The sequence below is a fragment of the Lissotriton helveticus genome, chromosome 2_1, assembly GCF_964261635.1.
Source record: "Lissotriton helveticus chromosome 2_1, aLisHel1.1, whole genome shotgun sequence".
NCBI classification, from domain to species: domain Eukaryota; kingdom Metazoa; phylum Chordata; class Amphibia; order Caudata; family Salamandridae; genus Lissotriton; species Lissotriton helveticus.
In genome coordinates, this window is record NC_136059.1 from 359,523,566 (window position 1) to 359,547,754 (window position 24,189).

At 43.4% G+C, this 24,189-nt stretch overlaps 1 protein-coding gene across 4 annotated transcripts in view; it reads right to left on the minus strand.

Moving 5' to 3' along the window:
* CPLANE1 (ciliogenesis and planar polarity effector complex subunit 1) overlaps positions 1 to 24,189 on the minus strand; it is a 2,766,109-nt gene that overhangs the window by 2,556,510 nt on the left and 185,410 nt on the right. For all 4 annotated transcript variants that reach the window (XM_078674971.1, XM_078674972.1, XM_078674970.1 and 1 more), the window contains exon 3: positions 8,511 to 8,652. In XM_078674971.1, coding sequence (XP_078531097.1) covers positions 8,511 to 8,652 — 142 coding nt within the window. The remainder of the gene's footprint in view (positions 1 to 8,510; positions 8,653 to 24,189) is intronic.

Consider the following 24,189-nt stretch of genomic DNA (forward strand, 5'->3'; position numbering starts at 1 on the left):
CAGTATGGATATCAATTTCCCCTCCCATCTCCCCGTAATGCCAGCATAGCGGCCCCTGTCATCCAGCACCGTGCTATCTATCTCCAGGGGAAGGGAATTCCTGACCAGGATACCAACCCCTCTTGATCCCGAAGTAAAGCCGGAATGTGCCACCAAACGATAGCCTCTTCTGTCCAATGCATGACATGTATTGCCCACCAAATGGGTCTCCTGAAGCAAGACCACATCTGGGGTGTGTCTCTTCAAATATTGTAGCACAATCCCACGTTTTATCCTGTCCCCAAGACCGTTAACATTCCAGCTCAACACCCTGAGTCTCCTACCCCCCATCCCGGAAGAAGACCGACCGCCCCTCCCATCCCGAAACAGACACATGAAAGCAATTGTAAAGCAAAGCACAGCCTCGAAACCAACAAAGAGAAAAGAACCCCACCACCACCCCCAAGGAACCCATCAAATTCAAACCCCCCTCCCTGCACCCCTGCGGTAGACCTAATAGCCACCCCAACTTGCAGTGTGCCTGTCGCCCCATTGAACTAACCTACAGAAAGAGAGAAAAAGTCCCCAGAGGAGGAAGATCCCCGAACCCCCCCCCCCCGGGCATTCACACAATGCTTGAAACAAAGTCTCTAAGCCACTGCAGCGGATGATGGCTCGCCGATGTAGACTCACTGCTCCTGGCCCTCCACGCCTCCCTCAGCGCCTCTCGAGTCCTCCGGGCCCTCATGATGCGTCAACAAAGTGTCTAACCATTCACTAACCACCTCAGGGCGGTCAAAGAAGAATGCACGATCAGCATGTTCGATTCTCAGGCGGGCCGGGAAGAGCATAGCATATTTCAGTCCCAGGTCTCTGAGTTGTCTTTTCACACCCGTAAAGCCCATCCTCTGTTTCTGAACTGCCTGAGTAAAGTCAGGGTAAAAACTAATTGAAACGTTCTCAAATTTAGTGGGCCCATTGGTGCGCGAAGCTTGCAGGATAGCGTCCCTATCACGAAAGTTGAAAAGTCTAGCAATTATGGGCCGCGGAGCGGCTCCCGACTTTGGCTTGCCACCCGGAACACGGTGGGCGCGCTCCACAGCGAAGAATTTACTGAGGCCTTTCGGCACCAGATGCTTCAACACGAGGTCCTCCACCAGGATATCAACAGGCATGTCGGCAGAAGTCTCCGGGACACCCACAATGCGGACGTTATTGCGCCTGGCCCGGCCCTCGAAATCTTCCAACCGATTGGCAAACAGGTCACAAGTAGTCCTAAGATGGCGGACCGTGGTCTGAAGGTCCGAGACATCCGTGGTCAAACTAGCAGTCTTGAGATCGAGAGATTTGACACGCTCATTCGTTTTCCCATGGTCCGCTCTGATGAGGGTGACATCAATCGCCACCGTATCAATCTTAGCCGCTAGAGTTTCATATTGCTGACCCATGGCGGATTGGACACTCGCAATAGCGCCCATAACGTCCTTCAACGTTGGCTCCTCGTCATCAGGAGCACCATCCCCAGTTTCTTCCAGGGCACCACTCAATCCGCCCAGGGAGCCCCGTGGTCGAGTAAATCGATCAATGGTCTGAGATTGGGTGACCCCCCCTCGGGACGAGCCTCTATTGCCGCGCCTCTCAACGACTGTTCTGCCCGTCATGTCGTGGAAGGAGCTCCAACGGGAATTGTAGAATCAAGGCAAAGCGAACTCCGTCGTGGCAGGCTCTGAACTGCGAGTGGATAAGGGCGCAGCATAAGCAGCAGGCTGGCAGCGATAGCAGAATCGGAACTCGGATCTGGAAGTGAGTGTTCACAACAAAGAGAAGAAACGAAACCGAAAGTACACCAGGGGCAGCGGGCGTGGCTTATCCGCCGTTGTTGTTCGATTGCCACCTGGGTACCTCGGGGACTTAAGCCCCCGGCTGGCATACGATATAGGCCTCAAAGTTCAAAGCGCAGCAGGTCCAGTATCCGACGGCCAAATCGATTTCTGAAAAGAACGCTGGCATCAGCAGGGCTTCAATAAAGAGAACCCATCATCAAAATCAGGATCTTGCACAGGATAGTCGCGGGAGGCGGAAGGGGTATCGGGAGCCCTTAGCTCACGCGTCCATCTTGGAATCGCGCGAAGCTCCTCCCCCTCGTCCAGATTTTTAAAAAGGGAGACCGAAATTCACCAACCTGTTACAGGCCCATTTCACTCCCGGACTCTCTTGGGAAGGTCGCCGGTCGGATCATTCTCGAGAGACTCCAGGAGTGGTCAGCTACACAAAACATCATATCAGAAATACAGTATGGATTCCGAGAGGGGTTAGGTACTGTAGATCAAGCATTAAACCTGTCTTTATTGGCAGGAAAATATGTGGAGGCTAAGGGGACTGTGTTCCATATGGTGTATATAGACCTATCCGCAGCCTTTGACTGTGTTATACATTCAAGGCTGTGGAGAATTATTCTTACAATGGGAGTTGATCCTCCTATCGTGGATTTCCTTCGAGAACTCTACACCGGAGCAACAGGTAGAGTGCGATTCGGGACAAAGGGCCAACTGACAGAAAGCTTTAGAGTGGAAAAGGGGGTCAGACAGGGATGCGTGCTGGCCCCCTTTCTATTTACCCTTTACACAAATGGCCTTGAGGCCGCCATGCTGGAAGGAAGCAAAGATCTCCCCTCAGTTGGTCGTCGGCAGATACCTGCCTTGTTATATGCCGACGACGCGGTCATCTTAGCTCGAACCTCGGTGGAATTACAGCGAGCATTGGATAAATATTGTGATTTTATGCTGAGCCTGAACTTGTTCTTAAATGTAAAAAAAACTTTTACTATGCATGTGGGGAAAAAGAGTGTAAAACCCAAAAGACTATTTGTGAAAGGAGAAGTGTTGGAGAGAACATCAACATATCAATATTTGGGAATCGTAATCGACGAAAAATTTAAATGGAAGGCAGCAATCAACGCCAGGAAATTATCCTTTTTAAGAGCAACAATGGCATTGAGATCATTTGCACAAAAATTGGGACAGAAACCACCTCCAGAAATGTTAAAAATATACAATGCCAAATGCGTCAGTACCGCTACTTATGGGGCAGGGATATGGGGCTTCGCAAATGTGACTCAACTACAAAAGGTAGAAAATTCCTTTTTAAGATTCCTACTCGGATTACCAAAAAATTCCTCTACATATGCTTGTCATGTAGAGCTGGGCATAGACTATTTAGAGGACATTATAAAAGCCCAGCCTGTAATGCTATGGCGTCGAATTTGGGTCACTGAACAATGTCACCTAACAAGATCCATCATACAAGACATTCAGACGCTCGATCATTACAGAAGGATAAAATGGACAGCTTACGTTAAAGCCCTTTTAACAGATATGGGATATGAACATTTTTTTACAGACCCACTATCTTTAAATAATATCTCCAAATTAGACCTAAAAAAAGCATGCCTTGCACATTTGCGCCAGGTACGCCTGTTAAAAGAGATTCATAAACCTTCTGTCCAGCAGAGTCTATTGGTACAAACTGTGTTCCCTGTTGAACCCTATTTGATGTATAGAGTAACCCAATTTGAAAAACTGCTGCGGACACGTTTTAGGTTTAATATGTTCCATTTAATGGTTTCCTTTCCCATACAAAATGACTGGTCATCAAAACTACTACCATGCCCCTGCGATTCCCAATCACAACAGTCAACTATACACACAACATTATTTTGCAAATTTTTTATGGCACCCCGTAGGCACTGGCTATTGCCCATATTAAAACATTGGGGCTTACGCCAATGCCGCCCAGCATACTTGGCGTTACAATATCTTGAAAACGAACTAATAGCAAAAGCGATTGCACGCTTTCTTAAATTTTGCATACGTCATCGCTCTAATCTTTGATATTGAAAAGTATGAACTGAGCACAAAGAACATAAGTAAAAGCCAAGTCATTAAGAATAGTCTGTTTTTATAAATTGTTTTTTTTTAATTTAGTTTTTTAACTGCTTTTATAAATTGAGTCAATGTGTAAAAATGTATTTTATGAACTTTTATGGTGTTTCTATCATTATGAAAAACCGAATAAAGTTGGTTTTGATTGAGAGTGGTGGATAGGGATAGATTCCCGCTCCAACTTCTTATAGTTCTTTATGGACTTACCCAAAGACTTTGACCCTGATGAAGATCTGCTGCATGAATGAGTTCGGGAGTGGGAGGTTAGACCTGTCATGGCAGAGTCATCTGATGATTAGCAACGTAAAGTTTCACCTCGTGTTCCCGTATAACCTTCAGGTTCATCTGGCCACAGTCATCGCAGGCCCTAGAGTTGTACTTTGACACCCGACACCACAGGCATACATCGTGGGGGTCTATCAGACATTTATTTGTAGATCAAACATAAAAAAGTGATAGGGGGATGCTTGTAATAAGTATAGCCATTGTCAATCACTCGTGTGGCAATCCAACCAGTCGTTCTTTTGCCCATCATGCCACCTCAGATTAGACCCAACCACATGCAAATCAGTCTTAATCCTGCTCCAATGGGAACAGTTCAGCCTGAACTATCAAATCAAGCACTTCCAAAACCAGAACACAAGCAACCCAAGAGAAGTTTCGCATTGACTGAGTCTCTTCAGTGGGGTCTAGCTTGGTTCCAATGGCACAGCAAGCAAGGGACCCACGTCTGGACAGTCCCTTGTTTATGGCGGTACATTAAACATACAAAACGGATGGTAGGATGCTAGCAATAAGGCTAACCACTGCCAATTGCAAAGGGTAGCATTTCAACCCATCCTTCTTTCGACCACCATGCCGCCTCATAATAGACCGCACTATATGCAAACCAGTCTTGGTCCTGCTCCAGTGAGAACAGTCCAACCCCAACTGCCAAGACAGGTCCTTTCTGAACCAGAACACAAGAAATCCAACTGATGAGCCCTAATAAGTGTCAGAAGCAGGTCCTGGACTGCTTTGTTCCGGTTCATGGAGGTCCTGGACTCGCAGTTCGGGTTGGACTGTTCCCAGTGTAGCAAGGTCAAAAATCTAAACTGAGGTGGCATGATGTGCAAAATAACAATGGACTCAGGAAGTGGTCCGAGTAATTACCAGTGGCTAAGATGACTTAAAGCATTCCATCCAACACTTTTTTGTTTACTTCAGATTTTTATTGTGACAGTCGCTACACGGTTGTAGTTGGCAGGGTAATTGCTCGCTTGCACCCTAGTAGGAAGGGTTTTTTTTACAAAGGCAAGAAGAGTAGAATTCCGGAGCTGTGTGTGAAGGAGCAGAAAGAAAGGAACTAAGGTCAGTGCCTCTCGGTGAAGCTTTAATGCGGCCAGCTTGTAATTTCTGAAGCTGAACACATTAGTGCGAAGCCGCTCAACACCACCTACTGGCAGTTAGGAGTACTGCTTTTGAGTTTCTGGATCTGGTTTGAAGCCTGGGAGAATATTCATATGGCAAGGAATCAGCGGTTAGAGGTACGCATCATAATATCACACACACATAATGCCTCAAGGTTCCATCCTTACACCTAAGCTCTTTCACTCTACATTAAACAATTGTAGGATCTGGTGAAAGGTTGAGGTATTATGATATATCAATACGTTTACAAAACTTCGATATAGCAGAAAAACAATTGCCTTTAGGACATTCACCTTTTAAAAACCTGTTAAGTAAAACTAAAATACTGGATGATTGCCAACTTCTTCAAACTAAATCCAGATAAAAGAGACGTCCTACTACTGCAGAAACAAAAGTACTACAAACTAAACAATTAATGTCTACAGTACCCTCAATTAGCTGGCTTTAACCCCCTCCTTTAGCTAGAACTCTAATTACTGGGCATCTGAACAGATCCTCCCACTTCATTATTGACATCATATATCAACCACCTTATGGATAAATCCACATCCTCATCTCACAAAAAAACAAACTTATATTTACCTATTTTCAACGAACTTCCCAACTGATGGTTCAATCCTTGGTAATCTCCCAAATCAACTAAAGGAATACTGTTCGCTTTGGAGTCAGGAAATCCGATGTGGTCCCGATCAAAGCAGTTCTTCAGTCATTCACTTAATCTCGCACATTCTCAAATTCAATCACCCTATAGTCTTGAGAGACTGGATTTCCATGGAGGCCGGAATACAGATCAATTTGGCATGCTTAACCTTTAAAGATGTCCACTGCCCTCATTCAAACTATCTGCACTCTGCGAAAGACATCTCAAGTGGCAAAAACACCTCAAAAGCAGAGAAATTCTCAGACTTGAATAGAAAAATCTGAGATCCCAACTAACCATTTCACAATCCTTTTCTAGATCAGCTTCCACCCTATAAAAAATGTTGCCCACAGATATGCATTGCCAAGATGAGATGCTACCATTCCAAAATAGGCTCTAAACTTATGTATTCAGAGGCTAATTTCATTAATTCCAAGATATCCCTCAAGTACTGCTTCAAAGTTGATCTCTTTGGGACACAGACCTCCTGCTTGCTGTTCTCTCTAAAGCACTCAGACATCTTGTGTAAGGAGTACTGTAGTAAAATGTAGAATAAAATACACCTTTGACGCTCAGATTATTCAACATCTGGGTGAGGCTCCTTATTTGACGACAGTCCCTGATGTCATTCTTGACAACTCAAGTTACCTTGCCTATGCATTTTTCCATTGCCTCATCAACAGCCCCTGTGATAACTACTGGACAGTGTTTAAGCTTCTTCACTAAAGAAAGATTGTTCCTCAAACACCTTTAGGTTTGCTGGCCACTTGCTTTTCTTTGTAGTTGATTGTTCCCTGTAATCACTCAGAGGACAACTGTATTAAGTTTATATTCTTTGCACCCTCCATTCCAAAGTTATAAATTGGGTTATATTTGAACATACCATCACCTCAGCAATCACGTCCACTAGCTGCTGCTACCTGTTCTGCTGCCTTATTATCCAATGTCTAAGTCGCAGCTTAACTCTAGAATAGCCCCACGCCCTTAATGTCATCATAGTCTCTTGTCTGAAGCTCGCTTCACCAGGTCTTCTTCCTGGTCCTTCTTTGCATCATGGACTATTCCAGTTAACTGCTGCTTGCCTAAATCATTAGAGGTTTGTAATACAGTTTTTCCTCCAAGGAACTGGAGTTTTCTATAGTCTGTTTTTTAACCTCTTCTGCTCTAGTTATCAATCTGGGCTGAGAAAATGTAAGATATAGTGGCAGGTCCTTTGCTAAACGAAGAGGGTCACCAACACCAGGCATGGTGCTTTGGTATGGTCTACTAATACATCTCATGAGAGTCATCTTCCCCTTCTTGCCCATCCATATGTTTGTTGAGTCACACACCTTTTGAAGTTGGCTATTTCTCATTTTCATAGTCTTTTTCATAGCCTATTAGGAATTCAGAGGCACGTATTTGTCCACTTCCATTCCTTAACCTTCTCTTCGAGATGCTCCTGTTGCCATACAGGTATGTTTGTGTCACCTGCACACCAGTACCAGAACTCCACTCGGGAGCGGTCCCCTCAAGGTCCTCTTACACACCCTCTTATGTCACAGCATTGGACATCCATTGGGCCATGCACCAAATAGGCCAGGTCACCTTTAGTAGATACATTTCTGTCTCCATTTTTCTATCGCCGCATCCAGATCCAGAGCATTAGCAAAGACAAACACATATGGCGGGTGAGGGACTTGACAAGGTTCATGGAGCATCTCCCTTCCGTCTCCCATGGCCTTTCTGCTGGAAATTTCGGGTAGGTCCCAGAACCACCTTCAGTCTTCCCTTCGTTTGGATGCAACAAGAAGGCTTCTTTATTTACGGTGGTAGCAGAAGAGCCCAAGAAATAGAGTTTTACACATAATTAATCAGATGACTGTCAATCTATAAGCCTGACTAACTGCCCCAACCCTACCTACAAACGCTTACCAAGTGAGCGCGTAAGGAGATGAAAATATTCACTACATTCTGCCTCACTTTTAAAATAAATAAGTATTTTTTCAAGGCAGTAACACTCCTCATGGTCATTCTCCTGTTTCTGAGGCAATTTATTTTTATTTACATTGAAATAAATCAATGAAGTGCCCCTTAAAAGTATCACTAAAATCATTTTACATGCGGCCTAATAACTTAGTAAAGGTACAATGACTATATAAACGTGCATCAGTGAATCCCTTTTAAGAGTTCACTGAAGCATTAACATGCAACCAGATAGTACCAGGTTTCCACTTAATTTCTTTTTTTGGTCTTTCATACAGTTACTAAGTCTATATGAACCAATTCAAAGTTATGTCCGAGACAAACAGTTTCATTCTCAGTACCAGAATTAATTCAAGCCTAATCATGAATATTTGATGACTAGGCTGATATAGCTAGCCATGAAAAGTCAAGAACTTTCCAGCACACGGAAAGGTATGAACTAGTTAAATCGGACACATTCAAAATCTGCATAAACGAAGAGAAAGTGGCAATACTTAATCCTTAAACTGACAATCACTTAGAAGATTGAGTGACAAAATAACTGATTTTATAAAGGAAAATAATAAGTACTGCACCATTTCTGGATGTGGCTAGCACTGCCACATATTTATTTTTTAGTAAAGGCTGAAGTCGTGCAACTTTCTTCTTAATCCTCCCAGAAACCAGGTTGATTTCGCTGAAGTTATTATCATCTAGCAAAAAAACGGATTCTTTTTCCTAAAAAAGAAAATGTTAAGAAGCAATTAAAGTGTTATACACATTTAAAAACAAAAACAAACATTGGAAATGCCAATATGTCTCACTTGAAAGGAATGTTGTATGGCAACGTGAAGCATATACAAATAAATAGTATGGGAATAGATATATATTTGTGTGGAAGCAAAGAACTGTAAAATAATATTGGTGTAGATTAAAAAGGTCAGGTGATAGTTGCACTGTCAAGCCAGACCTAAAACCCCATCTAGGTTAAGGACTTTCCTCCTCCCACCTGTGTTACTGCCAGGGAAACTTAAATTATCTAGTTATCTAGACACTTTAATAGCATTTCAATCTCGTGTGTGGGCCCCAGAAAGTTCAAACTAAGGCTGCTGGATAAATAACCAAAATGATCACAGCTGTGACAAGGACTTTTTTGTGGAAACACACAATTTCTGCCCAACCAAAACATGTAGTCCTCGCTCACTCCATGTGAGCGGAGCTAAATCCCCTCTCTAGTAATGCTCACATAATTGCCTGGCAACAGCTGCGCTGTCAAACCAGATCATTAAAAAAATATTAATAATTATTTCAATAAGGAGCAAGAAACTAACAACATAAGCTGAGTTTGCCAACTTTTGTAAAGGAAAGTTTTAATTTTCTAAAAGACAGCGAGATGAGCATTATGGGTTAATTTCGGCTGCTGATGGCACAAGTATTATTTCCTTCTCTTTTTTTTAAAAACAAACTTTATTCGTCAATTTGCACAATAGGTGCATGACTCTGTACTCCAGAGTCCACTGCAGTATCACATTACATAGGCATATGTCAGCAATTGACTTTTGAAGAAAACAAGATAAGCAGCTCAGTCAACAGTGAGTATTACTGAGAATAACAGCCCCGTGCCCCAACTATTCCCCTCCTCCCCCCAGTGTTGCGCAACCACCACCGAAACCTACCCACCCGAGCACACACACACCCCAGACTACCTCCCACCCTGCGCCAGGCCCATTCTCCCCGTCCCTATCCACATTCCATCGAGATATCGTCTGTTTCAGCCGGAGGCTCCAGCCACAAGCCCCTATAGTCAGCCCACCGCTTCCAAATTTTTAAGTGCTTACGCGGGCACTCCCGGGCCACAAAGATCGGCTGCTCCAACCCCATGCAGAAGTCTAATCCATTTTTCCAGGCAGCCACCGAGGGCGCCCACGCATCCTTCCACATCTGGGCTATATCACGTTTCGCCAATGTGAGGCCCAACAGCAACAAATGCCACTTATAGATATTGCCCCTGATCCCTTCCTTCACATGCAATAGGGCAAACTGTGGTGTACGTGGAAGCGACCACCGCAAAAATGGTCCAGCGACACGCATTGCCAGACGGTATGTAGAAATGTGCCTTCTGTCCGACCGCACCGGAGGCATTCCGGGTAAGCCACCAGCCCCACCCGCCACAATCGCACCCGAGTAAAATAAACTCATGGAGATATTTAAATTGGATGAGGCGGAGTCGCATTGCTATGGCTGCCCCCCGAGGTGCGGCTAAGGCCTCCCTCCAGTTTTCTTCCTCAAAGACCCCCACATCCTCTTCCCATGCCCCCGTAGTTTCTCCAATTGGGACGCACTCTGGGTGACCAGAGTCTGATATTTTTGGTCTCTAGGTCTCCCACAAAAACGTTGGCTTCCAGCGGACTAAACTCGGGTATAGAGTCAAGGCCCTCCAGGCTAGGGGTCAGCGCGTGCCTGAGCTGGAGGTACCTGAAGAACAAGTTACTTACCTTCGGTAACGCTTTTTCTGGTAGATACAATATCTGCCTGTGGATTCCTCACCTTGTGAATATCCCCTTGCGTCAGCAACATTCGGAAATTCTTTTCGTAGCCTCGCGCCGACGTGGACTTGGACGTCACAGAGACACGGCCTCGCACGCGACTCCGCTGACGTCACCGACGCCTATAACAGGCCCACGCCGGCGTGATGACATCAGTTCCGCCCTTTTTTCCGTGCCATCGAGGCACACGGACGGACCAATGACAGTAGATATATACATAGTATACACAGTACACAATAGTCAAGGCAAAACACACAGTGTAAAGCAAATGCAGGAAAGCAGTTGAAACATCTCCTTGACAACAAAATAATTACATTACAGTAACTCTGGCATAGAAGAGTGGACAACGGGGAGGCGGGTGGGTCAGTGAGAATCCACAGGCAGATATTGTATCTACCAGAAAAAGCGTTACCGAAGGTAAGTAACTTGTTCTTCTGATAGATACATCTGCCGTGTGGATTCCTCACCTTGTGAATAGAGTCCCACAGCAGTCCCCACTCCCGGAGGAGGGTGTCCACTCTTCTAAACCAGGAAATCCTGAAGGACAGAGCGAGCAAAGTGACCGTCCCTCCTCACTTCGGAATCCAAGCAGTAATGCTTCGCGAAAGTGTGGAGGGAAGACCAAGTTGCCGCCCTACAAATATCCTCAACAGGTACACCTCTAGCCAATGCTGAGGTTGAAGACTTAGCTCTTGTAGAATGAGCCCTTATACCCTCTGGTGGTTCCTTACCGGCCAAAGAGTAGCAGATCTTTATGCAGAGGACGATCCATCTCGATAAAGTTCTTTTATGGACCGCTCTTCCTTTCTTGCAGCCAGCAAATCCAACGAAGAGCTGGTCTTCCAAACGAAAGTCCTTGGATCTGTCCAAGTAAAAGGACACCGCCCTCTTAGGGTCCAGACGGTGCAGTCTCTCCTCCTCCTTAGAAGGGTGAGGGAGAGGATAGAAGGTAGGTAAAGTAATGGACTGTCCTAGGTGGAAGGGAGTAACCACCTTAGGCAGAAAAGTGTGATGTATTCCTATAGGTACTGTATCGATTCCCCTATTCCTGACCCTGGTTTGGTTAATAATTAACTAGCAGCCATCCAACGGTGCAAAAACCGTTATCTGATTAAGCCACACCACGGCACAGAAGCGCGTTATCTGATTAGGTCATAACGCATGCCATCTAATTAGACAAGCGATATTCCTCCAGCCCCTGATAAGGCATACGGAGTTCTCAAAACAAATCAAACCTACAGCGACCTGGGAAATTCCCATAGCCATTGTTTTGATTTCACCGAGAACTTCAGCAAAAGAATGTGCGAACGAGCCCGTTCATATGACATCCTTATTGACGTATATATGTCCATCCTTACGTCAATCTCGGCACCTTTCAGGTATAAATATTACCGACATTGCCTTAAGCAAACACATGCGGTGGTGACGAGATCGGAGCAGCGAGACGTGCTGAGGAGCCCAGCAGAGAGCGAAGCCCACAGACGCTGCCCCGCCTTCCTGACGCGCTGAGAACGAGACGCTGCCTTTCTCCTGCCGAGAAATCGAGCTCCGGCGCTTCCAAGCAGCCCTCGCAGGCAGCTGGAATATCAAGACCTGGGATAAGAGATACCAGCCCTCCATCATTCTAGATCTCAGGTACAGAACTGAATAACCCCTTGCAGAGAATTCTCGAGTCAGTCCCTTGGCAAAACAAACTTAACTTAAACTGCTACTTATCTACTCCCGCCCACGTATTAGGCTTAGGTCAGGTACATTGGGGTAGGCGTGGTTAGAAGCACCAGTTGAGTACGATTAGTCAAATGTATATATGTATGTATCTATTTTATCCATTTTAAAGTATCATATGGCTCAGAAACCATATCAATGCTTTTACAGTATTATTTTATAATTCTGTCTCTACTGTATGCACTTTACTTAACTACAAGTATTGCAATAATAGCGATTCATTTCTCTTGTATGAGAAAAGAGACTGATCAATAAATAACATCTTTTATTGAACCACGCCCATCTCTTATTTCTCTACAAACTGGTGAAACTAAGAATGCACGTACTGACTGAGTAAAATAAGTTGTCTATTGTTTTCACACGACTCTAGAGATACACTCTTGATTAGGGGAGAGCAAAGTTGTCATGTTCTATGGTTGTCAGAAACTAAATCCCTTCTTGTCTATCCAGGGAGGTTAAAATCCTCCTTGTCTATTCGAGCAAGTTTCTAGTGAACTCTGAGCTAGCTGGCAAACACAAAACTTTAAGTCTAATATCGTCGGTAGAAGACCTAGTTAACCTCTGCCCTAGGTCTATACTATTGAAGATATTATTCCAATGCGCAGAGCCTATTGGGATAATAGGAACTACACTACATGGCGCCCAACGTTTGGATGGGCGATAAAACTAACGCAAGACATTAGAGTAACTCAGTCGTGCTTTTTCACACAGAACCCCTTTTTTCCCATAATACTCCAAAAACGTCTGGAGTGGGTGAAAGGTCATATCCGCCAAACCTCGCAGGAGGAGACTCCTATGTATGGTTCTTGGTTTATTCAACGTTGAAGGATACACTGTTCCAAAATATTGTGCATCTAATCTTTGTTCCATAGAAACCTGATCTGCAAACAAACAGAATAACCTTTCTGTCAGTAAAATGACAGAAAGTGAAGACGAAAGGGAGACAGTTAGACTAGCAGCTGAACTCCTAGAAGCAGACAATACTCTGCTGGAAAATGACCCAAATGCAATACTCATCCCGGTCAACATAAGGAAATCTATAACTTTAAAACTTATAGAAAATGGACTGACACCAAGAGGTGGTACAGTCATATTCGTAATTGAGGCACACGAATATCGGCAGACAGAGGTATTCTATTCATGGATAAACTTTCCAGCAGCAAACGCTGTAACAAAGGACTTCCACTATTACAAAATAGAGGAACCTCCTAATGAGTACACTCCTTTCGAGGAAGTGGAAATACCACTCAAATTCCAAGAGCATCTGCTCTTGTTTAATGGCGCCCTAAAACATAATAATCACATCACCAGGCTCGGTCCACTAGGTAGACCAGGAGCAACATGGCCGGTCCTAGCCGGATATACACCACATCCAGACATTGAAGAAATGCCTGCACCAGAGCTTTTAACACAGCTAAAACAATTAATAAAAATACATAGACAATTAGTCCAATATGTAATGCGGACTTCAACAATCCAACCAGCAATTAAAATTCCACAGCTGACCAGTCATCAGGGGAACACAAATAAAATTACACCACAGAACATACAGTCCTGTCTAGGTAAGGTACCCGCAAAACTGGAACAAATTCCTTTCTGGCTAGCACAAAAAATAACTCAAATAGAGGCGGTGTTTCCAGATACCACCCCTGTTGAGAAACATAGGATTCTGACTATCTGTCTTCCAATGGGAATCGCACCACATGTGGAGGACTGTGACACTTGGGGAACAGTCTTTGCTTCCATTTACACAAAAACACATGGTGTACCATCCATGTCAGTAATACCAGATGTGCTAAAACAGATACAAGATGAATACGGTCCAGAACCCGCCTTAACTCTCGGTATGAAATTACTGAAAGATTTCAAGCAGGTCTCGGCAATATTATTAGCCAACATAAAGGGAGAAGCAGCAAATGTGGCGATTCGCCAGTGGTTAAAAGAGACAAATATAGCAGACCAACCATCTGAAATTGCCAGAATCATAGAAAAATCCTATGAAGAACTAGGAAGAGATAGTTTGGGTGGAATACCAGTGAAACCCCAAATAGTTGAAAGTCCTGAAAAGGTATTTATAAAAAATAATTTAAACAATCAAAAAAAGAGCTGGGATGGAAATAAACAATCCAATCCTAAAGAAAAAAGATTCCAGTCCAGAGGAAGGTCTCCTTGGCAGAGAGAAAGATCTCCCGACCAAGGACGCAAGTCTCCCCAACGGGAGCCCTCTGTGAAAAAATACAACCTTAGAAATAGGGATAATATAAAGAAACCTGATAGATATCAAGATATTGATACACGTCCCTCTCAATCTTTTCAGACTTCCTCGCAGAAATCGGAAAGAAGAGGACGATCAGAACAAAGGAAAGAGCACGTCAAGTCCAAAGACAAAGAACCTGCTCATCTGAATAAAAAATTACAATTTCCAAAAAAGAAGGTAGCCAGTATTAAAGTAATCAACAATGCCGAGAATACTGAGGACACAGCTGAAAAACGGAGAATGGGCTCAGACAATGCTAGACAGCGCAGCAGAAGTGAGCATAGCTTGCAAAGTCCTTATGAATCATCTGGAGACAGTGGACACGAATGAATACATTCAGGTGGAAACTGCAGATACCAGAGTTAGCAAACCTCATAAAATATATGAAATAACATTGCGTATAGAGGGGGATAAGACTAGAAAAATAAGGGGACTATTTTGGGATAATTTGTCCAAGGGCTATGACATCCTTCTAGCTGAACAAGACTGGCCTCCAGAGTTTGTCAGGGAGTGCCCACATGGCGAAGAAATAATTATGCCTGCCTTCTCAAACCATATTCCAATTCATAAAAAATATACACTTGCAAGAAAGTGGGCAGTAGCTCAAGCCCCTGCCTTATATAAAAATCATGTGGGATGGGATGAGGACTCTCCTCCTCACAAAATCCAGTTAAAATCACAACCTACTGCCCAGGGCAGTACCCGATTAAGCAAGAAGCTAAAAAACAGGTAAAAGAGATCCTAGATCAACTTGAATACCAGGGGGTGATTGAAACTTGCACCTCACAAATGAACAACCCTTTGTTTCCTGTCTCCAAGCCAGACAATTCATATCGTCTTGTTTTGGACTACAGACACCTTAACTCATGTTGCAAAACATTTGCAGTACAAAACTCGCACAGTGCTGCACTAATGAATAACATAGTGCGCAAAAAATACAAAACAACCTTAGACATTTCTAATGGTTTCTTTTGTCAAAATATAGCACCAGAGAGCAGATATTTGACGGCGTTCTCAATAAATGGCACGCAAAAGAATTTCTGTTGTTTGCCCCAGGGGTTCAAGAACAGCCCAGGATTATTCTCAGCGAGAGTAACAGAATTACTACAAACATATGATGACGAGGCATTATCTTATGTCGACGACATCTATCTAACAGACGATGACTTGGATACTCACTTGAAGAGAGTGAACACCATAATACTTGGGTTCGCAGCAGAGGGTTACAAATTCAACTTTAAAAAGTCAAGAATTGCCCATCTAACAGTCCTGTTTTTAGGATATGAACTATCAAGTGAAGGCAAAAGCCTGGCTGACAATATCCTAGAGAAATGTGCTGTAATCCAAGCACCCAGAACACTAAAAAACCTACAATCAATTCTAGGCTTCCTGAATTTCGGAAGAACTTACATTATAAATTATGCAGAGAGAATGAAACCTCTCTATGATCTAATAAAACCAGATTTTAAAAGAATCAATTGGACTCAAAAACACACAGAAATTTTGAGATCTTTACAAACAGATATGTTAGTTAAAACAAAATTACAAACACGTGACAACAAACGAAACCTTGTGATTCGAGTGATCCCAGGAGGATGCGGATTCACATACCTGACCTCTAATGAGGGAGAGAAGGTACCAATAGCATACAAATCACATTTGTACACAGAAGCTGAAAAAAGGTTCAGCATTAAGGAAAACATTGTTCATGCGGTTCAAACAGCTGTAGAAAAAGAAAAATACCAAGCAGACGGTAGACAGGTTACAGTCAGAACAGCAGAATCAGCTTTTGAGGCATTAACAACACCATGTAATTTACCGACAACTGCACTAAATCCAGAATGGATACAATGGGTAAATTCTGTTGCTACAGACAAAGTAAAATACTATTTTGACCCGGAAATGAAAGATTTAAAATATCTAGAATATGAGAAAGAATACCCTCTGCCAATCGACATTCTGCCTTTACGACAGTACGCATGTGTAATACATACAGACGGGCATGCTCAACCCTCAGTTTGGGGAGAGCTGGCTTACAAGGCCACATGCGAAATTGTAAAAGAAGTGTGGCGCGGAGGTAAATTAAGACCTCTACTTACAAAAACACACTCAGTGGAAAATAATTCAGAACAACAAACGGAAATAATTTCATTAAAAATGGCGCTAGATAATGCCGATCGCGAATTCCCGACACTTATTGTGTGCGATTCGTATTACTGCGTCAAAACATACAATAACGATTTGAAGAAATGGATTCAAAACGATTACAAAGATGACACAGGTGCAACAATAAAGCAAAAAGTGCTTTGGGAACAAGTAGTTCTTTTACAGAAAGAACTACCAAAAACTCACGTGATACATTCACTGAGTCATCAGCGTGATGGCGTTCACGTTGCAGGGAATTCATTGGCTGAGACAGCCACAGCGGTAGCAACTAAACCGGCTTCCGTAGCTACAAAAAAGCATACAGAAAAACACATTGACGGTGAAACTGTGCTGGCGGTGAAAACGTCATCAAAAGGCGACTGCTCGGCGCTACCGATCAATTATCCACTCAATTATACATACATAATCGATGCAAACTCGGTTCCTTTTGCTCGAATCCCTGGAGTGGGGGATAGAGTGATTCCAAACACGGACAGGAGAGGCTTGTTAATAGCAGACGCACATATGGGTGAGGGTCTCAGACACCTTAAGCTAAAAGATTCTCTGGAGGAATTACAATCAGTGTACTGGTGGCCAGGCATGAGCCTGCATCATCACATTTTTGTAAAAAACTGCCCAGACTGCAATAGAGATCGCAGTTGCGAGCGAGGAGGACTATTACCATGGCACTTCACTCCAGAAAAAGAACAACAATAAGAAAGTACCCATCACGAAAAATCGTTATATTAACATAAAAAGATTAATTTTCACTTATAATGTAGACCCCAGCGCTCGGCTGACGTCTGGACTGTTATACAAAGATTTGCGAGTCTAGAATGGCATATACGCTAGGAGCATGCTACGTTTTGACTAATGTATTCCCTTTAGCCCTCAAGCTTATGGGGAAGCATGGCCAAATGAGCATAGCATAGCGGAACTCTTCTCACTTCCTTCCTGAGGGATAGGGGATGGTGTAAAGAAAAAACCAAGACATGAAGCAATCTATAACGGAAAAGGTATTAGGTTCGGGTACTGGGTGGGTCAAACATCTAATAAGTGTCCAACGTAGTCTAAATAACCTGCCAAGGAATTCTCTGAAAGGGTTCAGTCCGTACGAACTATTGTTCGGGACTAGAATGATAATCCAAGATCTTGATAGTCAGACTTCAGTGGTTAAAGACAAAAGCTTTGATATCAAAGATCGTTTGGCTATTTTGCAGGACTTAAATGAAACAAGAAAAGACCTGAGCAACATAAAACTGAAACAACAGCCAACAACCACTGAAGAGAAACCACCTGTCCCAGCAAGGCCTGTCTGGATTCCAAAAGTCGGGGATCTAGTCAGAGAAAAGATCGCGGTAAAGAAGGAATTTGGGCCTTCTTACAGAAAAGCAGTTCCTGTCTTGTCTGTCAACGGGACAAGATCAGTAGTACTACCGCCCCTTGCTGGTAAAAAGGAGAACCGAGTTGTATCCATCGACCTGGTTAAACCACAATCATGTGGCCGATAACAAACAGTAGGCCAAGTGGACTCCCAAGAAGTAGCAGAACAGCAATGTTTGCTACGAATACAGAGGCTCAAAATGGAAGACTGATCACATTTGGGAAATCTACAGTGAATCAACAAGGACTATGCAACAAAGCAATGGAACTTGAACCTCTTAAAACCCAAATTAAAACTTTTCATCAAGAAACAACAACCTATGATGATGTAACTGCAGACTTTGCTAATGAAACAAAGCAAAATCCAAAAACAATTGGAACAATTGACAGAACAGCATCCGGCTACTTCATCAACTTCGATGATTCATCTGAAGACCTGAGTGAAGCAAAGAAACAGCCATCAACAACAACTTTTAAAGACAAAGCTAAGGAACTTTTTCAACAGCTGAAAGAAACCTATCTGATCTCTCCATGGATTGAATTTTGGGTGGCCTTCGGTGCATTTATCCTCATTCTTTGGCTCATCCTAGTACTATGTTTGGGACATTTCATTGAGGGGAAATATGCTAAAATGGACACAGCAAGTCAGAAAATCAACTTGGTCCTTAAACCACACACATCTTCACACATCGAGAAAAGAGAACTTTCTTCAGTAAACTTCACAGCCAATCCTATACCAGGTGGTGTAGCATGGGACAAAACTGATTATGAAATCTATGGTCCGGTTGAAATCCTGAAGTATCCACACCAATTCAAGATCTCATTGAGTGACTTTGTAAAACCAAGGTCATTTGCAGATGATTGGGACTTTGAAAGTATCAATGATATGATGTCTGATCTTGTTATGTGTGCTAAATTCACAGAACATGATTATTTGCAGGGTTCGTCTAATTATGATCAGATGTTCTGCTACAACCATTATGGTAACCATTATCTACATAAATCTGCTCAACCTAGAAATGTTTTAAATTATAACCAATGGGAACATTGTGCTACTCCTCCAAAAGATAGCTCAAAAACATTTTATGATAAATATTCATACTTTTCAGGGTTTAACACAAGTAATGCAGAAACATTTTATTTCAAATTGTCAAATAAGACAGGTATGAAGACCATGCTTACAAACACAAAATTGATATATTCCGATTCATTCTTTGAACAAATGAATACATTTTGGTTTGATTTCTGGAACAATAATATTGAAGCAAAAACTGTTTGGGGTACAAGAGATTGGCAAGTACGAGGTATAGAATCATTGTTTAGAGCCTGCATGATCCCAGAACAAATTATATTTTTGCACGACACTATTCAACAAACTACCTGTCTTGGCTTAGCCAAAATCAAAGATTTGATCAAACCGTCTATTCCAAAGCCAACAGTGAACAGTAATAGCTCTATAGATGTTGAGATAGACGTAAACCATATATTAAACCAAAACAGAACACATCCTGAATGGAAAAAATGGTTGATCTGGCCCACAGATACAAATAACTGTCAAGACAGATTCCTGAACAAAGAACAGGGGTTCACATTGACTAGGCCAGACCCTAGATATTCCCAAAGACAACATCCAGGGATAGTAACAACCTACAGCGTGGGCAAGCTCTGCCTTCAATGGCTACAAACGTCCACACTGGCTGAAATTAAGCAACACCTAACTTTACTTACAGAAGGTGCTGACTTGCGTGATTTCATATTGGGACCACGCAAACAGCGTCAAAAACGTTTCATAGCGGCCTCTATATATGCAGCTTATAACGAAATTTGGAAAGTAACTCAAATTGAGACAGCAGAAAAAATACGGGAAATTGACCGTATTAATTTGGAAAAATCACTTTCTGTGGTGGACAATGGGTTAATGACTCTGTCCTCCAGAATATATTCTCTGGACAGCATTGTGTCTTCAGCAATCGATATAATATCACAAGACTTACTGATGTTACAACACGGTCAGTCCCAATTGCGTTCTATTGTACAGCTTGGCTGGACGTTACAAAATGTGCGTTCTGGCTATGTGCCTTGGCATTTAATCAACACAACGTCATTATTTAATATCTTTAATCTCACTGATAAACAAATCAGTTTGGCACAGAAGGGTGCTGACTATACAATTCTGAGCATTGAAAAACTTGAGAGATTACCATTGACAATGTCAGAACGACCTGTCATTGAATGGATAATACATGGAATAATAAATATTCCCATACCTACTTTCCAGTTTCAATTCTGCCAAAAATATATACCGGCAGGCGAGTATGAAAGGTTGGGTAAAGGATACATTAAGTCAATATGGAACTTGCCCTATACACACGAATGTGTCAGCAATAAAGGCCAGAAAGTGTTTCTCAGTGGCGATAATTGTGCAAGATCACTGAGCGGTACACTTCTGTGTCAGGGTATTAGTTTGCACGGAGCCTGTGAAGGGACTTCAAATAACCTTTCATGTTACCAGCTAGGCACACCTGCAACACGAATAGAACCATTCTTTAGGAGACTCTCGAACGGGAGTTACATTCTAATTGTAGATCGCAGATGTTGTAGTTTGCTGCCCGGAAAACCTTATCTCATAAATGTGACTAGGAAGGTCATGTGCTGTGAACATGTATTGTTCCCCAGCGACTCTGCAGACAGGGAGGCAAGGTTATGGCCCGATTTGAAAATTGCTTCTATTCGAATAGATACTTTAAGCAGAATGAAGACTGTGCTCCTACAGACGCCGACGAGGCTCACGTCATCAAAAGAAACGTATGATCTCCAAGTTGCAAGGACAACAGAAGAGATTCATTCATTGTTATCAACTAATTCCCCCATACATTTCGCAGAAATACTGAACGAAATCTTAAATATTTCTGATACCACTGGTATCTCCAGTATATTTAAAGCAGTGTTTTCGGGTGCTTTAACTCCATTCAAAGCCATCCTGGGTATTTTTCCAGACTTTGTCCATTCCATTTTTGGCGGACTTCCTCTCCTTTTAGGACTAGTAGCGGGTATTCTATTTTTGATCCTGGTATTTCGCTATGGCAAACCGTGTCACAGACAAAACACCTGCGACAAGGGAAGAAATGATCCTAGCCATTGGCTACCGGGACCGGGTAACTAAAATCCTTGGACTATCCCGGCTTAGAGACCTGAACATGACTTGGTTTCTTTCATTTAGACCAATGTGGCAAAGTTGTGTTATGCCTGTATTAAGATGCTTGCTATGCGGCGAAGAATGCGTGTTGGACACCTGTCTGGCACTACAATCGGATGTGCCAATGGACGCAGATACCTTGTTGGGTCCGGTAACGGCTCATGCATTGTGCTGTCCCCAGCGGCTACCAATCCTGATGACGGCATTCGTGGAGTCTTCACCACTACGATTGAGGGGTAGTGAAGTACAAGATGAAAGCAGCATCGATCAGGTACGATCTTCAGTCAGCTATGCTGATCAAAACATCAATGGAGGCAATCATGCTCAAGCTCATGAATGCATGGTAACAACTTTTTCCGAATTAGTGGAACTTACGCAAGAAGCTGTTGACAGTTTTTTCAACAGTCTAAATGATATGATGTTTTCACCAGAACAGCAGGAATAACTTTGAGCAAATTGGCACTCGGAGTTCCCTACATGCTGAATTTGGCCTTCAACTTTTTAAAGAAAAGCGATATGAAAAATTCTCTCATAATTTTTTCAGACTGCAAGAACTTTTCCCCAATTCCAAAATATTTACGATTTTTGGGACACTTATCTTCTGCTTAAAGTAGACGTTATTCTTAGAGAACTAAATTTCTATTTTTAGGTAGTCACAAGACATTCGCTATGCTAGCACTGTTATACATAAATTTATGATTGTGATGAAATGGTCTCGCATTTTTTTTTCTGTATTTAGAGCCATTTCATGTGTAATTTTCGCGTTTATTGATGCTGAATTTAGAAATATGCGTTATATGTTTAGCATTATTAGACAACTTGTGCATATAGTATACGTGACAGTATATGTGATTGTGTTTCAGTACGCTTGGCTGGTGGCAGCAGCCTGGCCCTCGTGAACCCTGCTAATCATTGCTTTGCAGTGCAGTCACTCAGAAGAAGCGGTAGCTTGTTCTAGCGCGATTTAGGCGCTAGCGCGAAGGAATATTTTAATTGACATTTTAAATCACTAAAATCATTTAAGCACTTTGCTGTTATCACTTACCTGCACTGTTGTATTTTTTGTGTCGTCCGCCCCGTTCCATCGCGGCTGGTGCCGTTTGTGTGGAGGGTGAGACGTGCCGCCATCTTTGGTGTAGCCGGACCAGACTGAGCGGTCTAGCTATCCTCGGAGGCAGGCCATAAAACTCTCTCTCATTCAGGGCCACTCGAGTACGCTTGGCTGGTGGCAGCAGCCTGGCCCTCGTGAACCCTGCTAATCATTGCTTTGCAGTGCAGTCACTCAGAAGAAGCGGTAGCTTGTTCTAGCGCGATTTAGGCGCTAGCGCGAAGGAATATTTTAATTGACATTTTAAATCACTAAAATCATTTAAGCACTGTGCTGTTATGACTTACCTGCACTGTTGTATTTTTTGTGTCGTCCGCCCCGTTCCATCGCGGCTGGTGCCGTTTGTGTGGAGGGTGAGACGTGCCGCCATCTTTGGTGTAGCCGGACCAGACTGAGCGGTCTAGCTATCCTCGGAGGCAGGCCATAAAACTCTCTCTCATTCAGGGCCACTCGAGTACGCTTGGCTGGTGGCAGCAGCCTGGCCCTCGTGAACCCTGCTAATCATTGCTTTGCAGTGCAGTCACTCAGAAGAAGCGGTAGCTTGTTCTAGCGCGATTTAGGCGCTAGCGCGAAGGAATATTTTAATTGACATTTTAAATCACTAAAATCATTTAAGCACTGTGCTGTTATCACTTACCTGCACTGTTGTATTTTTTGTGTCGTCCGCCCCGTTCCATCGCGGCTGGTGCCGTTTGTGTGGAGGGTGAGACGTGCCGCCATCTTTGGTGTAGCCGGACCAGACTGAGCGGTCTAGCTATCCTCGGAGGCAGGCCATTAAAACTATGTGCATCCAGGAGCGCAGCGGACGAGCGCAGCGGGCGCGACGAATGCGCGCCGAAGTTGCGCACAAGTCAAGCCCGTCTGCGCCCGTCCGCGGCAGACCGGGGCTCGGGGCCAGAACCCCTGGTCAAAAATACAAATACTCCGCTGCTTCGCTGCTGTCATTAAGACCCTCTGACAGCGCTAGCTTCCCCCCACCCTCTCACATTTTAAAGCGTGCCGCCACGTATGGTATTTTAAAGCCTGATTTTAGGCTTGTAAAAGCCCACAAGGCCGCACTTTGGTCTGCCCCTTTATCCCCACATGTGCCTCAGACTACTCTCAAATGTTTTTACCTAAACACCAGGTCCATGGTAAAACATCACTTGGACATCTTCCTTCTGCTTCAGGCCGAACAACCAGATTTTCTATGTTTATCTGAGACTTGGCTTAATGAGGCATCCTTACCTCACATCCTGGCGGCAGTTCCCGCTGAGTACTACATACTGCATGTTGATAGGTCACTTGGCAAAAGGGGCGGAGGGGTCGCTGCGATTATTCGCAAAAACCTAAAGTCTCCCTCTTACCATCTTTTGATCTGACAGGATCAGACAATTTAATTTTTAAAATGGATTTGGACACGGGATCACTTCTTGTAATCCTCATATATCGCCCCCCTCAAAACATGCCCACTTTTGTTGCATCCCTAGCGGGACAACTTGCCCCCTTGATTATTACCCATGACAAAATTGTACTGCTGGGAGATTTTAATCTTTGGCTGGACTCTGTGGAATCTGACTCTCAGGCAGCCACACTGAAAGAAACTTTTTTGGACCTCAATCTCATTCAACACATTCATCTCCCTACCCATGAGAAAGGGCATAGCCTTGACCAAATTTGGTCTCAAAACATCTCTCTGGCAGTTAACTCCATCTTGCCTTGCATCTGGTCGGATCACTTCTTGATCAATTTCAGCATGACCATTGCAAAAAACAGTAAACCTATGTCTCAACAAGGTGGGAAGGCAAGAATGTGGAAGAATGTTGCTATTCCAGCATTTCTTGATTCATTAACCTCCACCTGTCCATCATTTGATCAGGACATTGACAAATCAGAAAAGGCTTTTTCAGAGTGGCTGCTCCAGGCAGCTGATGTT